General features: G+C 50.9%; 1 protein-coding gene across 1 annotated transcript; it reads right to left on the reverse strand.

The window, feature by feature from the left end:
• Positions 1 to 3,971: 3,971 nt before the first annotated feature.
• On the reverse strand, positions 3,972 to 4,913 carry LOC311203085 (olfactory receptor 14A16-like; the record flags this gene model as incomplete). The annotated part of the gene is made up of 1 exon (XM_084277720.1): positions 3,972 to 4,913. One exon carries the CDS (start codon positions 4,911 to 4,913, stop codon positions 3,972 to 3,974), a length of 942 nt encoding a protein of 313 aa, XP_084133846.1.
• Between the last annotated feature and the right edge of the window lie 12,410 nt (positions 4,914 to 17,323).

The raw sequence follows: 17,323 nt of genomic DNA on the forward strand, positions 1-17,323 counted from the left end.
GATGTTCTAGTGAGGAAGGAGACTGTGAAATCACCACAACTCAAGAGCTGGCTAAAGACAGAATGAGTCTGACAACTGCCAGAAAGGCAAGGGTTTAACTCCCTGAAGCTCAGAGCAGCAGCTGGATGGTTGGGAGGTGTCTGAATGGTCCAAGGGGAAGGGGAAGGGAAATCTAGAGAGCAACCAGAAGCACTGGAGTGCAGATCCACTGTTGGAACAAGGATTTCAGACATGGACAATTGACTTTGGACAGGTAGAAATATGTGACAGACAGGGGAGATTAAATGCACAGCTGTCCTGTTTCAGGCCAGGCAAGAGTTCACCTCCCCAAGCAGCCAGCAGAGGTGAGGTAAGTTAGCAGAGGTGACCTGAGTTAGCACAGCTGAGCTGAGTGTGTCCAGGCTGTTTTCCACACCACCTGACATCTCTCCCCCATCAAAGGGGCTGGTTGGAGAGGGACACTCATGGTTTCCTTAAGGTTAGTCTGAGTGTTGCTGGGGTGTTTTGTTGGTCCTTGCATTGTGTAGCGCCTTGTGATCCTTTGGTCAGTAAAGTACTCTCTGTTATCACTGGATGTCAGTGTAGTTTGCAATATGCAAATGTGTTATCAATTTTTCACAGAGATTTTGTCAGTAAACTGTCTTCCTCCAAACCCAAAGAGGGTCTGTCTGTTTTTCCTCCAGGAGTGAGCATTATAACCTGACCCTTGTACATGAGTGAGCTGGGAGAAATGAGAAAAGATTTCAGCTGCCTTCCAGGGGATCACATCATCACCTGGCTACTCTGATGCTGGGACAATGAGGCACACAGCCTGGAATTAGAAGGCAGGGAGGCCAAGCAGCTGGGATCCCTGTCCAGAGAAGGAGTCATTGACAAGGTGATTGGAAAGAAGTCTCAAGCCCTCAGCCTCTGGAGGCCACTTCTGTCCAGTGTGGGGGAAAGGTACCCGTTCAGTGAAGATGTCATGTGTTGGCCAGGCAAGTGCATGACCACAGAGCAGAGTGTGCTGTGTTTGAGGGGATCTGCCATGTGAGAGATGAATTACTATGATCCTGATGATCTGCAGCTACCCACCAAACCTGATGAAGTCCAATGTCCCTCACCCATGTGGTGTAAGTCTGTGTGGAGTGCACCAGCATCATATGCCAACTGCCTGGCAGTAATAGATTGGGGAAAGGAAGAAGCACCAACAGTGGCTGAGGTGTCTGGCCAACTCCTGTGGGGGTGCCCTGTGGGGGTGGTTGCAGCAATGGAAACAAAGCAACTGGGAGTGCAGAGGGAAACCCATCTGGCCATGATGTAGATAGTGGGCAAAAAGGGGTGGATATTGTCCTGGTTCTGGTCAGGCCACAGTTATCTCACCTGTGCTGGCTGCTTGGGGAGGTTGAGTTAGCCCTGGCTGTTTTCCACACCACCTGACAGCACTTCTCCATAAAGGAGCTGGTTTGGGCACCACTCCTGGGTGCCTCCAGGGCAGTCTGAGTGCAGCTGGGGTGTTGGGTTGGTCCTCCTGTCCTGCAGCACTCTGTAACGCTCAGGTGGGTAAGGTACTCTGTGTTCTCACTGGGTATGAGTGTCATGGGCTGTTTATTGTTCTAGTTTCATGGTGCTTTTTTCAGTAAACTCTCCTTATCCCAACCGACAGAGGCTCTGTCTCTTTCTCCTCTGGGAGTGAGCCAGTGGTGTGTGGTGCTGAGACACTGTTTGGGGCTGAACCACCACAAGCATTTACAGCACTCTCTCCTCTTTTTATTGTTTTTCTATCATGTCCTTTAATGCCTCTTGCTGAGGCACCACAAGTCAGCTGAGGCTTCTACACTCACACATTAACCACTGACACATCGGAGCTTCACTTCCAGCAGACCCTGGCAGAACCCTCCGTGGTTTTACAAAGAGAAACTTTTCCAAGCAGAGCTGATCTGCTCCTTCTGATCTTGTGATGTTCTGAATGAGGGGATAACCACAACAGGAGTAGAACCAACACATCGTCCTGTTTTGTGACCAATCCAGCACTGGTGACACATGATAATTTATTCATTGCTGCCCAGTGCTTGCACAGCATCAAGGCCCTTCCTGATTCACATGCTGCTCCAGTAGAAAGTAAGCTCAGGGAGCACTGGTTGTTGTGAGGGAGGACTGCCAGGGCAGCTGATGCCAACTGCCCAAAAGACTCTCCCATGCATGATGACATCATCAGTGAGCAGGGTTAAACCTCAACACCCGCACATCAAGGGAATTCAGACATGACTGGTGGAGCAGCAGTGTCAAGGAGGAGGCTTTGGGCGTTCTGAGGGATGCCACAGCAGCCAGGGCTGCTACACAGGAACCTGGCCATGAGCATGTTGGGCAGCACTGGGAGCAGTACGGCCACCCAGGCAAAGGCACTCACTGTCAGTTTGACTCAGCACTGCTGTGGACACCAGCAGAGAGTCCATCAGTGGGAGGTCCCCAGCTCAGGACGAGTGTGGAGGAACAGTCACGAGGTTGAAAGAAATTCTGCTAAGATAGGGTTAGGGGTCTTGTGTGGAGAGGCTGAGAGATCTGGGCTTCTTTAGCCTGGAGAAGGGGAGTCTGAGGAGAGTATAGGGGTAGCTCCAGAGAGCTTGAAAGTTCCTTTTCAAATGAATGGCAATTAAAACTAGAGGTGCAGATGGGTTATGAGCATGGAGAAATGCCATTCTGAGGGTAGTGCTGTGGTGCTTGGAGTTACTTGGAGGAAGTGTGGATGAGGTGGCTGCTTGGTTTATTTGGGAACGTCTGGTGAGGAGGGGGAGACAGCAGTACAGGCAGGGACATGGTGGGGTGAGAACAAGGTGGGGAAAGGGTTTGGGTGCCTGCAGCCTGCAGGAAAACAAGGACAAGTGTGGGGCTGTGGTGCAGATGGCCAAGGGTGTTGGCCGGCTGAAAGGGCCTGATAGAAACAAGGTCTTTTCCCCCTTGGCTATGGCTGATGTCCCTGCAGAGGCCTCAGAAGAGACACATTGTCCTCATGGCCATGGAACATCATTGCCTCCTTGAACTCAACCTAGGGAGGCATCCATGTGTCATACTCCTGTCCTTCCCTGGGCATCACACTCCCCACATCCCATGTAAGAGCCGTGAGACACAGGTGAGGGTCAGGATCTCCCTGCCCAGGGGCTGGGGCTCAGCACTTGGCATTTCTGCTTCATCAGACCAAGCCAGGGTGTCCTCAGCATCAGAGCTGCCTGCGCTGTGCCTGGGTTTGTCCTCATGGCCTCCACTTGCGAGGTGTAAGATGTTCATGGGGAGGCTTTGTCAGTAATGGCTCACAGTAGGGCCCATGAACGCTTCAAGGTTCTTTGGGCATTAGGTCTGACTGACATTTTAAGAGGTTTCTTCACTCTCCTCTTAGTATCTGGGGTTTGTGGACTCAGAAGCAAATACACAATAGGGCTCCTGGAAATAAGAAAGTCTTAAAAAGCATATCTGTTCAAGTCCTTTTCATTAAAAAATCCAGACTTCTACAAATAATTGGATTTCAGTTAGGTATTTAATGATGAACAGTTCAAAGCAATATTACAATGGAGGATATTTTCTCTTCATGACTATTTCCTGTCATGGCTCAGTTGATAGGAGGAGTGACAGCAGCATTCTGGGATGGATATCGGGCTCCTAAGGAGATCAGGACAAGCAGGAAAAGCAGTCTCTTCAGATCCAAGCCTGCATGGAGAACCTTGCTCTTCCCCAAGACAAGCAGTGCCCTTGCTGGCCTCCTGGGACTCCCAACACTTTTCCTCACAACACTCTGCTCACAGGAAGGGACAGATTTCTGTGACAACAAACAGCAGTTCAACATGATCCAGTTTAATAACCATGAAATCTCTCTCCTCAGCTGCTGCTACGGCCAAGCAGCGTGTGCAGGGGGTCAGCTTTCAGAGGAGATTCTCTCCCAGAACAGTATTATCCATACATATATATGGATAAAGCTTACTTATTAACAGAGAAGAAGATCAGTTGGTTGTTGCTGAGAAATACCCAGTCATCAGTTTCCACAGGGCATCCTTGAGCTCCTGGTTCCTCATGCTGTAGATGAGGGGGTTCACTGCTGGTGGAAACACTGAGTAAAGGAATGCCAATATCAGGTCCAGAAATAGGGAGGAGATGAAGGGGGGCTTCAGGTAGGCAAAAATGGCAGTGCTGACAAACAGGAAGACCACTGCCATGTGTGGGATGCACGTGGAAAAGGCTTTGTGTCGTCCCTGCTGCGAGGGGATCCTCAGCACAGCCCTGAAGATCTGCACATAGGACACCACAATGAACACAAAACACCCAAAAGATAAGCAGGCACTGACTACAATGAGTCCAATTTCCCTGAGGTAGGCATCTGAGCAGGAGAGCTTGAGGATCTGGGGGATTTCACAGAAGAACTGGTCAAGGGCATTGCCATGGCACAGGGGCAGGGAAAATGTATTGGCTGTGTGCAGCACAGCATGGAGAAACCCACTGGCCCAGGCAGCTGCTGCCATGTGGACACAAGCTCTGCTGCCCAGGAGGGTCCCGTAGTGCAGGGGGTGGCAGATGGCAGCGTAGCAGTCATAGGCCACGACTGTGAGAAGACAGAACTCTGTTGAGAGCAGAAATAAAAAGAAAAAGATTTGAGCCACACATCCTGTGTAGGAAATAGCCCTGGTGTCCCACAAGGAATTGGCCATGGATTTGGGAACAGTGGTGGAGATGCAGCCAAGGTCAGTAAGAGAGAGGTTGAGGAGGAAGAAGTACATGGGGGTGTGGAGGTGGTGGTCACAGGCTATAGTGATGATGATGAGGCCATTGCCCAGGAGAGCAGCCAGGTAGATGCCCAGGAAGAGGCAGAAGTGCAGGAGCTGCAGCTCCCGTGTGTCTGCAAAGGGCAGGAGGAGGAACTGGCTGATGGAGCTGCTGCTGTTGGACATCTGTTGCTGTCAGGTATGGAGACCTGTCCAAGGAGGAAAAGACACAGTGAGAAGTGATGGAACTCTTCTTTTAGGAAAACGTCTTCTAATTCTTAGTAAATGCCCTCAGATTGACTCTCTGTATTCAGGAGACTTTTGTCAGGTCCCTTTTGGGAGGTGTATTTCCTGCTGGCTTGAGCGTGCCACTGCTGGGAGGAGGGTCAGCTGTGGCTCTCGAGAGCTCAGTCCTGCCTGGCAGCAGTCAGGAAATAGAAGGATGGTGTGATCTCAGACTAAATCCCCTGTGGATAGGAAGGAGCTTTTCAGCACTGTCACTCCAGTTTCACCTGAGGGCAGAGCAGAGCTTTGGTAATGGTGGGACAAAGGCAGCAAGGACAGGAAGGGAAACAGTGAGAAACAGTCCAGCCAGGGCTGCGAGGACAGGGACAGACAGACAGGTACTCGCAGGTTTCTCAGACTGAAAACGTGGAAGTCTGGGTGCAGAGTCTGTGCTGGGTGGCAGAGACCAGGGGGTTGCTGTGGGAAAGTGTCATCACGGTGGGTGATGTCAGGGAGGTACCAAATCCCCACTGCCAGGGCATTGCTGGGAGCAGCTCACTCTTCCTCCTTGCCAATGTCTCTGCTAACTGCAGCTGTCCCTGCATATGCTTCTCTTTGCCCATGTCACCTCCTGCTCTGTGCTCACAGACCTCATCCAACCTGCCCTGTGCTCAGCTCTGCTCTGCAGACCCCTCCTGGCATCAGGGCTCTGCCCTGGGAACCTCTGTGTGTGCAGGGCTCAGGAGAAGCTCAAACGTCTTAATAAGAATTGAGTTTTCATTGCATATTCTTTGGGGAGAAATAAGTTCTCATCTACCACAGCACAGCCCACAGGAGAGGAACAGTCAAAGCAGACACTGCCTTGCTGGAAAATGCTTCCTTGATTTTTTTTTTCAAAGTCCCTTTGGAATGTCTCAAGAATCAGCTGGAGCTGGAAGTAAAGCTGACCCAGGCAGCATTTTCTTACAGAAAAGGGAACCTGTGCTGCCCTTCCCTGGGTCACTCCTTCAACCCACAGCTGCTGTCTCTATTGCTGTGGAAAGCCCACAAGCCAGGCTGAGTGCTGACCCTGGCAGCAGCAGAGTCCCTGCCCCAGCACATAGACCCCAGGTTGCAGGGACCCTGCTCACAAGGACAGCCCTGGGCACCTCTCAGCCATGCCCAGGAGAAGACAGCTGTCCTGCCCTGTCCCTCTGATGGGGCACAAGGGCATCCCTTCCAGGCAGCACTTTCTGGTCCTAGAGAGAACCTGTCCTCCTGACAGACCCCACACACTGCCCCATGTCCCAGCTTGAGGAGATCCCTCCAGGAACAGAACCTGCATTGCCCTGCACCCACAGACATACCAGGCAGAGGCTGTGGAGATTTCTCCTCCAGTGAGCTCTCAGCATCCATCAGCTCTCTCAGCCTCACAGGTCTCCCCTCGGTGCCTCCAGGCAGTGTCCCCAGCCCTGTGTGCTTGGCAGAGGAGCTGCTCCTGGCCAGAGCTGTCTCTCTGCAGCACTGCAATATTTCTGAGCTCCCACTGTCCATCCCAGGAGCCCAGCCCAGCTCACAGAAGAGGAGCAGGTGAAGACATCATACTCTCCATCCCCTCTGGGCTCCTCCCTAGAGCTCCAGGGAACCTTCTTGGAAAGAAACTGAAGTTCTCACTGACTTTCCCTCCCTTGGCTGGGGAGAAATCCTTGTGTCCAGCAGAGTCCTTTCTCGAGTCCTTTCTTCAAACCAGAGCTGGGCAGGACAATCACCGTTCCTTGTCTCCCCATGAGACAGGACCCCCAGGCAGGGACAGACAGGGGTCTCTGTCCCCCTGCAGAGGTCAAGGAGCATGGCTGCCTGGGAGCTGCTGGTCCCAGGGCCCATGGGAATTACTGAGGGTGGAGGCCAGGAGAGAGTTGCTCAGACACCAACCCCTATTGTCACCTGAAGGGCCAGAGGTGGTCCAAGAGACATGAGTGGGGTCAAGGTCCAATAGAGCAATGCTGCCTGGGAAGAGGAGCATTTTTGAGCCTGGTGGGGAATTCCTTTGGCCAAATGAAAAGACACCAGATGGTCACAGTTAGGACCATCCATACCCAGAGGCACCACATGTCCAACAGCAGCAGCTCCATCAGCCAGTTCCTCCTCCTGCCCTTTGCAGACAGAGGGGAGCTGCAGCTCCTGCACTTCTGCCTCTTCCTGGGCATCTACCTGGCTGCTCTCCTGGGCAAAATTTTAATGATCATTATTGTAGCCTACGACCATTGACTGCACATGCCCATGTACTTCTTCCTCTTCAACCTCTTGTTGAAGTGTTTTGACCCAGGTGCTCACAAATCTGATCTATCGTTCCCCTTCCTCTGCTGCATAAGGATAAGAAGATGTAACAAAAGGTCAACATAAGGACAGGGAGAGATCCTGCAGTGGTCACTCTCCTGAGTTACTCTCAATAAACCAATGCAATTCGTTACCCAATCAAAGAGAGCAGAGGAAAGGGAAAGAAAAACAAATTAAAACACCCCCCACCATCCCTCTCTGTTTTTCGCAGGGTCCCCTTCACTCTCTAATTCTCTCCTTCCTCTAACTGAGCAGCACAGGAGGATGGCGAATGGGCATTGGGGTCAGTTCATCACACATTGTCTCGGCCGCTCCTTCCCCCTCATGGGAGGGCTCCTCACAGTCTCCCCTTGCTCCAGCTTTGGGTCCCACCCACAGGAGACAGTCCTCCATGAACCCCTCCAACATGAGACCTTCCCACATGGCTTCAGATCATCACCAACTGCTCCAGGGTGGGTCACTTTAATGGGGTGCCCTCCTTCAGCAACACACTGCCCCAGCCTGGGTCCTCCACAGCCCTGCCAGCAAACCTGCTCCAGCACAGGCTTCCTATGAGGTCACAGCCTCCTTCAGGGCTCTGCACCTGCCTGAGTACTGTGATGTCTACAGGCTGCATGTAGAATCACTGTTCCACATCATCCAGCATGGGCTGAGGGGGAACTGCCTCATTCACCATGGGCTTCTGCATGGGCTGCAAGGGTATCTCTGCAATGAGGCTGGGAGGACCTTCTCCCCCTCTATCACTGACCTTGTTGTCTGCAAAGTTCCTTACACTTTCTCTCTTATTTATCTGACAGAAAAAAGCAACAGATAATTTTTAATTCCTTCTTAAATATATTGTCACAGCAAATATATTTTCCCTCCCCCTCTGCCATGGCAATGCTGCTGACCAGTTCTTCTGTGAAATCCCCCAGATCCTCAAACTCTCTTGCTCACAGGCCTCGATCAGGGAAATTGTGGCCAAAGCTTGTTTGGCTTTTGGGTGTTTTGTGTTCATTGTGGTGTCCTATGTGCAGATCTTCAGGGCTCTGCTGAGGATCCATGCGGAGCAGGGATGGCACAAAGCCTTTTCCACCTGCCTTCCTTACATGGGAGTGGACTCCTTCTTTGTCAGCACTCACATGTTTGCTTACCTGAAGAGCCCCTCTAAATATCCTCCCTATTTACAGATTCACTGATTCACAGAAGTGGAGTTGGAAGGGACCTCCAGAGATCATCAAGTCCAAGCCCCCCCTTCAAAAGCAGAGTCCTTGGACGGGTCGGACAGGATGGCATCCAGATGGGTCTTGAATATCTCCAGAGAGGAGACTCGACTACCCACTCAGCAGACTGTCCCAGGGCTCTGTCACCTTTACTTTGTTCCAACTTGGAGCTGTTGGCCCCTGTCCAGTCTCCAGAGACCACTTAACCTGGTAGAGGTATTTCTTTACTCGGTGGTTCCACCAGCAGTGAACCCCCTCACCTACAGCATGAGGAACCAGGAGCTCAAGGATGCCTTGTGGAAACGGGACTGGATCTTTCTAAGCAGCAATAAACTGATCATTTTCTTTGTTGTATTGCTGGCCCTGTCGAGTCAATGAAATGTAATCATGCTGAATAGATTGATGCAGATGTTGCTTAAGAGACAATTAATATAACTTTAATATAAGAATTTTCATGTTCTTAAGAACAGATTTGTTTTGGATTTTAGTAGATGTGGTTTTGCCCCAGCTGTGAGCCAAGCACCACACAGTTCCTTGTTCTTTAAAAGGAAGAAGTTGGGGGGACAAGTTGGAAGGGAGGGAGAGGAAAGAGAAAGGGAAAAAAACCCAAATCCCAGGAAACAAAACCTCACAGGTTGGGATAAGGATAGTTTACTAGAATAGCAGAAAGAGAGATATAACAATGATAACAGGACTTTGTAGCAAAATATATGAAACTGGTGATACACAATGCAGTTTGTCACTGAACCACACAACTCAGGCTGTGCAGCCCAGAGCTTTCATGAAAATGGGACCGTCCCCAAAACTGCACATCCTGAGCCTGCCTCCTCCTCCTCCAACCAGCCCCCCTTTTATGCTGAGCATGATGTAATTGGCATGGAATACCCCCTTTGGCCAGTTCGGGTCACCTGTCCTGGCTGTGTCCCCTTCCTTCTCCTTAGTAGGGAAACAGGAACAACTGAAAAGTCCTTGACTGCTTGGCAACAACCAGAAACATCAGGGTGTTATCAGCACTGCTCTCCTCCCAACTCCCAAACACAGCATTCCATCTGCTATTAGAAAAGACATTAACTCCATCCCAGCTGTAACCAGGACACTGACATAATTTCCCTGTCAAAGGGGCTGGTTGGGGAGGGGTGGTCCTGGCACGGAGCAGCACTGTTATTGTTGGGTTTGTAAGGTACTCTCTGTGCTATCACTGGGTGTGAGTGCAATTGGGGCTGATATTGTTCCCATTTTATGGTGCTTTTGTCAGTAAACTGTCCTTATCCCAACCCACAGAGGCTCTGTCTGTCTCTCCTCTGAGAGTGAGCGAGCAGCATGTGGTGCTCAGCCATTTTTTGGGGGCTGAACAACCACAGTTTCCAAGCCACAAGCAGTGAGCTTCTCTATGAGAAGGTTCTGGAAAAATGTGTCCAAGGCCTTGCTAAAGTCAAGGTAGACAACATGCAGAGCCCTTCCCTTGTCCAAGAAGCAGGTCACCCTGTCATAGAAGGAGATCCAGTGGGTCAAACAGGACCTGCCCTTATGAACCCAAGCTGACTGGGTCTGATCACCTGGGGGTTCTTCATGAACTGGATAATGCTGCTCAGGATGATCTGCTCCATCAGCTTCTCTGGGACTGTAGTCAAACTATGAGGCCTGTAATTTCCCTGATCATCCTTCTGTCCCTTCTTATATAGGGGGTTACGTTGACTGATCCAGTCAGCCAGGACTGATGGAAAGTGGCTTGGTGAACCCCCCTTGCCAGCTCTTTCAGCACCCTTGGCTGCATCCCATTCAGCCCCACAGGTCTGTGCACATCTCTGTGGTGCAGCAGGACCATCTCCTCCTGAATTGAGGTGGGGTCATTCTGCTCCCTGTCCCTGTCTCCCAGCTCAGGGAATGGGATTCTCTCTGTACAACTGCTCCTATTACTAAAGACAGTGGCAAAGATTTCATTAAGCACCTCAGCCTTGTCCTCATCTCTCCACAATGTTTCCTCCTGAATCTGATAGGGGATGGAGGGTCTCCCTGCTCTTTCTTTTATTTAAATGGAGGAGAGATGAATTTCTAGCTGGGCTTTGGACCAACTATGAGGAGAAACTCTCATCCTGTTGTTCTTCCCTCAGCATTACACACCCCATGCTGCCCCAGGAAGAGCCTGAGCAATGCCTGAGGGACAGGACCTGCCTTCCCTGGGGCTGGGGGTCAGGGCTTGGCCTTTCTGCTTCATCACACCAACCCAGGGCTTGCTCAGCATCTCAGCTGCTTGTACATTGCCTTTGCCTACCAGCCAACATGGCCTCCAATTACCTGTGCTAACGAGTCCCTGGGGAGGCTCAGCCAGCAATGGCTCTCAGTGGGACTCATTAATACTTCAGGTACTTTGGCTTCTGCTTTTGACATGGAGTTTTTTGTGTAATCTCCTCTCAGTACCTGAGCTTCAAGGACTCAGCACCAGATGCACCCCAGGGCTCATTAAAAGTAAAAAGCAAGCCCTAACGAGCTATGTCTCTTCATGTAATTATCTTCAAGTCTTCAAGAGATGTACAGACCATTGAAGCTGTTTCAAAGGGAGCTCAGAGTAAAATTGATTTCTTTTTAAGGGTGTAGGTTATTATTTTCACTGTAGAGGAGAGGTGACAGCCTCTGACTGAGATTGATCCAGGGTGCCTCCTAAGGAGGTCTGGACTGGTCTGAAAAAGGGGCTGTTGAGGCAGTGGGGACACCCTTGCTGCACATCTCCACAAGCCCACCATGACTCTCAGCAGCCAACTGGGACTTGCATCCCTTGCCCTTACATCAGGTCTCTCTCTGCACTCCGCAGTGGGGCATTCCAGCCCCTCTGTACCAGCTCCCCTGCTTTCCTTAGAGAACTGGCTGCACACAGGCAGCACACAGGGAGTTATTTTCCCAACAACACAAGAAACCTGACAAGATTCACCATTAAATCAAACACTCCTCACTCTGTGCCAAGTGCAATCTGCCACCAGTGAGGTTCACCTGCCACAAAGCTTAACCCTGTGAGAGATGTTCTAGTGAGGAAGGAGACTGTGAAATCACCACAACTCAAGAGCTGGCTAAAGACAGAATGAGTCTGACAACTGCCAGAAAGGCAAGGGTTTAACTCCCTGAAACTCAGAGCAGCAGCTGGATGGTTGAGAGGTGTCTGAAAGGCCCAAGGGGAAGGGAAGGGAAATCTAGAGAGCAAACAGAAGCACTGGTGTGCAGATCACAGATGGAGCAATGATTTCAGACACTGTGAATTGACTTTGGACAGGTAGAAATATGTGACAAACAGGGGAGATTAAATGCACAGCTGTCCTGTTTCTGGCCAAGCAGCCAGCAGAGGTGAGCTAAGTTAGCAGAGGTGACCTGAGTTAGCAGAGCTGAGCTGAGTGTGTCCAGGCTGTTTTCCACACCACCTGACATCTCTCCCCCATAAAAGGGGCTGGTTGGGGAGGGACACTCATGCTTTCCTTAAGGACAGTCTGAGTGTGAGTGGGGCCTTTGGTTGGTCCTTGCGTTGTGCAGTACCTTGTGGTCCTTTGGTCAGTAAAGTACTCTCTGTTATCACTGGATGTCAGTGTAGTTTGTGATGTGTTGTTATCATTTTTTTCACAGTGATTTTGTCAGTAAACTGTCCTCCTCCCAGCCTACAGAGGGTCTGTCTGTTTCTCCTCCGGGAGTGAGCATTATAACCTGACCCTTGTACATGAGTGAGCTGGGAGAAGTGAGAGAAGATTCCAGCTGCCTTCCAGGGGAGCACATCACCCCCTGGCTACTGCGATGCTGGGACAATGGGGCACACAGCCTGGAATTAGAAGGCAGGGAGGCCAAGCAGCTGGGATCCCTGTCCAGAGAAGGAGCCATTGACAAGGTGATTGGAAAGAAGTCTCAAGCCCTCAGCCTCTGGAGGCCACTTCTGTCCAGTGTGGGGGAAAGGTACCCGTTCAGTGAAGATGTCATGTGTTGGCCAGGCAAGTGCATGACCACAGAGCAGAGTGTGCAGTGTTTGAGGGGATTAGCCACGTGAGAGATGAATTCCTATGATCCTGATGATCTGCAGCTACCCACCAATCCTGATGAAGTCCAATGTCCCTCACCCATGTGGTGTAAGTCTGTGTGGAGTGCACCAGCATCATATGCCAACTGCCTGGCAGTAATAGATTGGGGAAAGGAAGAAGCACCGACAGTGGCTGAGGTGTCTGGCCAACTCCTGTTGGGGTGCCCTGTGGGGGTGGTTGCAGCAATGGAAACAAAGCAACTGGGAGTGCAGAGGCAAACCCATCTGGGCATGATGTAGATAGTGAGCAAAATGGGGTGGATATTATCCTGGTTCTGGTCAGGCCACAGTTATCTCACCTGTGCTGGCTGCTTGGGGACGCTGAGTTAGCCCTGGCTGTTTTCCACACCACCTGACAGCACTTCTCCATAAAGGAGCTGGTTTGGGCACCACTCCTGGGTGCCTCCAGGGCAGTCTGAGTGCAGCTGGGGTGTTGGGTTGGTCCTCCTGTCCTGCAGCACTCTGTAATCCTCAGGTGGGTAAGGTACTCTGTGTTCTCACCGGGTATGAGTGTCATGGGCTGTTTATTGTTCTAGTTTCATGGTGCTTTTTTCGGTGAACTCTCCTTAACCCAACCGACAGAGGCTCTGTCTCTTTCTCCTCTGGGAGTGAGCCAGTGGTGTGTGGTGCTGAGACACTGTTTGGGGCTGAATCACCACAAGCATTTACAGCACTCTCTCCTCTTTTTATTGTTTTTCTATCATGTCCTTTAATGCCTCTTGCTGAGGCACCACAAGTCAGCTGAGGCTTCTACACTCACACATTAACCACTGACACATCGGAGCTTCACTTCCAGCAGACCCTGGCAAAACCCTCCGTGGTTTTACAAAGAGAAAACTCAAGAACTTTTCCAACCAGAGCTGATCTGCCCCTTCTGATCTTGTGATGTTCTGCATCAGGGGATAACCACAACAGGGGTAGAACCAACACATTGTCCTGTTGTGTGACCAATCCAGCACTGGTGACACATGATAATTTATTCATTGCTGCCCAGTGCTTGCACAGCATCAAGGCCCTTCCTGATTCACGTGCTGCTGCACTAGAAATTAAGCTCAGGGCGCACTGGTTGTTGTGAGGGAGGACTGCCAGGGCAGCTGATGCCAACTGCCCAAAAGACTCTCCCATGCATGATGACATCATCAGTGAGCAGGGTTAAACCTCAACACCCGCACATCAAGGGAATTCAGACATGACTGGTGGAGCAGCAGTGTCAAGGAGGAGGCTTTGGGCGTTCTGAGGGATGCCACAGCAGCCAGGGCTGCTACACAGGAACCTGGCCATGAGCATGTTGGGCAGCACTGGGAGCAGTACGGCCACCCAGGCAAAGGCACTCACTGTCAGGTTGACTCAGCACTGCTGTGGACACCAGCAGAGAGTCCATCAGTGGGAGGTCCCCAGCTCAGGACGAGTGTGGAGGAACAGTCACAAGGTTGAAAGAAATTCTGCTAAGATAGGGTTAGGGGTCTTGTGTGGAGAGGCTGAGAGATCTGGGCTTCTTTAGCCTGGGGAAGGGGAGTCTGAGGAGAGTATAGGGGTAGCTCCAGAGAGCTTGAAATTTCCTTTTCAAATGAATGGCAATTAAAACTAGAGGTGCAGATGGGTTATGAGCATGGAGAAATGCCATTCTGAGGGTAGTGCTGTGGTGCTTGGAGTTACTTGGTGGAAGTGTGGATGAGCTGGTGGCTTGGTTTTTGTGGGAACAGCTGGCGAGGAGGGAGAGACAGCAGTACAGGCAGGGACATGGTGGGGTGAGAACAAGATAGGGAAAGGGGTTGGGTGCCTGCAGCCTGCAGAGAAACTGGCACAGGTGTCGGGCAGTGTGAGATGGGCTGTGGTGCAGAAGGTCAGGGGTGCTGGCCAGGCTGAAAGGGCCTGATAGAAATGAGATCACAGCCCTTGGGTGTGGCTGATGTCCCTGCAGAGGCCTCAGAGGAGACACATTGTCCTCGTGGCCATGGAACATCATTGCCTCCTTGAACTCAACCTAGGGAGGCATCCATGTGTCACACCCCTGTCCTACCTTTGGCATCACACTCCCCACATCCAATGTAAGAGCCCTGAGACACAGGTGAGGGTCAGGATCTTCCTGCTCAGGGGCTGGGGCTCAGCACTTGGCATTTCTGCTTCATCAGACCAAGCCAGGGTGTCCTCAGCATCAGAGCTGCCTGCGCTTTGCCTGGGTTTGTCCTCATGGCCTCCAGTTGTGAGGTGTTAGATGTTCATGGGGAGGTTTTGTCAGTAATGGCTCCCAGTAGGGCCCATGAACGCTTCAAGGTTCTTTGGGCATTAGGTCTGACTGACATTTTCAGAGGTTTCTTCACTCTCCTCTTAGTATCTGGGGTCTGTGGACTCAGAAGCAAATATACCATGGGGCTCATGGAAGTACAGAAAGTCTTAAAAAGCATATCTGTTCAAGACCTTTTCATTAAAAAAATCCAGACTTCTACAAATAATTGGATTTCAGTTAGGTATTTAATGATGAACAGTTCAAAGCAATATTACAATGGAGGATATTTTTCCTTCACGGGTATTTCCTGTCATGGCTCAGTTGATAGAAGAAATGACAGCAGCATTCTGGGATGGACATGGGTCTCCTAAGGAGATCTGGACAGGCAGGAAAAGCAGTCTATTGAGACCCAAACCTGTCTGGAGAACCTTGCTCTTCCAAAGCCCAGCAGTTCCCTCACTGGCCTCCTGGGACTCCCAGCACTTTTCCTCCCATCATCTGTGCTCACAGGCACAGACAGATTTCTGTGACAACAAACAGCAGTTCAACATGACACAGTTTAATACCCATGAAATCTCTCTCCTCAGCTGCTGCTACGGCCAAGCAGCGTGTGCAGGGGGTCAGCTCTCAGAGGAGATTCTCTCCCAGAACAGTTTCAATCAGATCCATAGAAAGGTCACTTTTCAACACACTGAACTCCTGACAGATCAGTTCATTAGACTGCTGAGAGATGGGACGTTTCCAACTCTCTGAAACTCAAAGGAAGTACCAGAGAGCTGAGCAGCATCTGAATGTCCAAAAGCAAGCAGAGCTGGAATCCTGTGATCAAAGTGAAGTGCACACATTCAGCCAGTCTGCTGAAAAGTTGCCCCTAGGCATGGCTGTGTCATCAGGAGAGGTGGAAACACATGACTGACCAGGGAGATGAAAGAGGCAGACTGATGGTGAGGCAGGTACAGGGGAAGGGGAGTGTTTCTTCTGCTGCCATGTCTGAGTCAAACAAGACCAGAGACACTGCATGAGGAATGGGATGAAGGTGTTATTACATCAGAGACAAAACAGATGGAAAAAGCCCACAGAAACGAAAAGTCCCTACTAAATACAGAGTGGTCCTAATGTGAGTTCCATGACCAGCGATATGCAGAAGAAGATGAGCAGTTTATTGCTGCTTAGAAACATCCAGTCATCATTTTCCACATGGCATCCTTGAGCTCCTGGTTCCTCATGCTGTAAGTGAGGGGTTGAGTGCTGCAGGAACCAATGAGGAAAGAAATGCCAACACCAGGTCCCAACAATAGGGAGCAGATGGACGGAGGCATCAGGTAAGCAAACATGGCAGTGATGACCCCAACACCCATTCCTTGTCCCCTGTGTGACTCAGTCAGAGGAAGGACAGCATTAGATGAGTTTTGTTGTTGTGTCGAGCCTGCTCTGCCCATGAGAGTGACCACTGCAGGATCTCTCCCTCTCCTTATCTTGAGCATTTGTTATATCTTCTCTTCACTATGCAGCTGAGGAGGAGGAATGGTTGAGCAGCTTTGGTGAACACCACACATTGAAAAAGATGTGGAAAGGGAAAAAATACATGGGCATGTGAAGTCAGTGGTCGTAGGCTGCAGTAATGATCATTAAAGTTTTGCCCAGGAGAGCAGCCAGGTAGATGCCCAGGAAGAGGCAGAAGTGCAGGAGCTGCAGCTCCCGTGTGTCTGCAAAGGGCAGGAGGAGGAACTGGCTGATGGAGCTGCTGTTGGACATCTGCTGCCTCTGGGTATGGAAAAGTGCTGCAGAAGTAAAAGAAGTTTGGAGAGATTTATAACAAGGTAAATGAAAATGCTGGATTTGTCTCTCAAATACCCAGGGAGAGCAGAAGCCTCTCCCATAGGCTCCAAAAGAGTCATTCCTGGTCTTCAGTTTTGGGTATGAGCAAATGTGGGTGACACCCACTTTCCATCTGATGAGGCTCACTCTCATGGAGAAGAGTAAATTACAACTTGCCTCCATTCCTAAGGGAGCTGTGACCAGCAGCTCCCATACAGAAGGTGCTTATTTGTGCCACCAGAACTGGGGCAAGAGGAATTGAAACTCCAATGGGTTTGTGGCAGCCATAGGTCAGAGCAGCAAGTCCTTCCAGCCCCAGGGCTGCAAAGCAGGGATGAAGGGTCTGGAGTTACTGGACTGACTCCCTTCCATTCACAGGGGGAAAGAGACCCCTCCTTGTCCCTTCCTGTGGGTCGTGTCTCATAGGGAGACAAGGAAAGGTGATTGTCCTGCCCAACTCTGGTTTGATCAGGAGAAACGACTCTGATGGACACAAGGATTGCTCCCCAGACAAGGGAGGGAACATTACAAACTACTTCAGTATCTTTCCAAGTTAGTTCCTTTGAGCTCCAGAGACACCACGAAGGAGTCCAGAGGGGATGGAGTACGTGACAGCTTCACCTGCTCCTCTGGTGGGAGCTGGGCCGGGCTCCTGGGATGGAGGGAGCTCATGGCAATCCAGCAGCTCCTGAAAAGAGACAGCTCTGGCCAGGAGCAGCTCCTCTGCCAAGCACACAGGGCTGGGGACACTGCCTGGAGG

Source organism: Gallinula chloropus (assembly GCF_964237585.1).
Source record: "Gallinula chloropus genome assembly, chromosome: 35".
NCBI lineage: Eukaryota > Metazoa > Chordata > Aves > Gruiformes > Rallidae > Gallinula > Gallinula chloropus.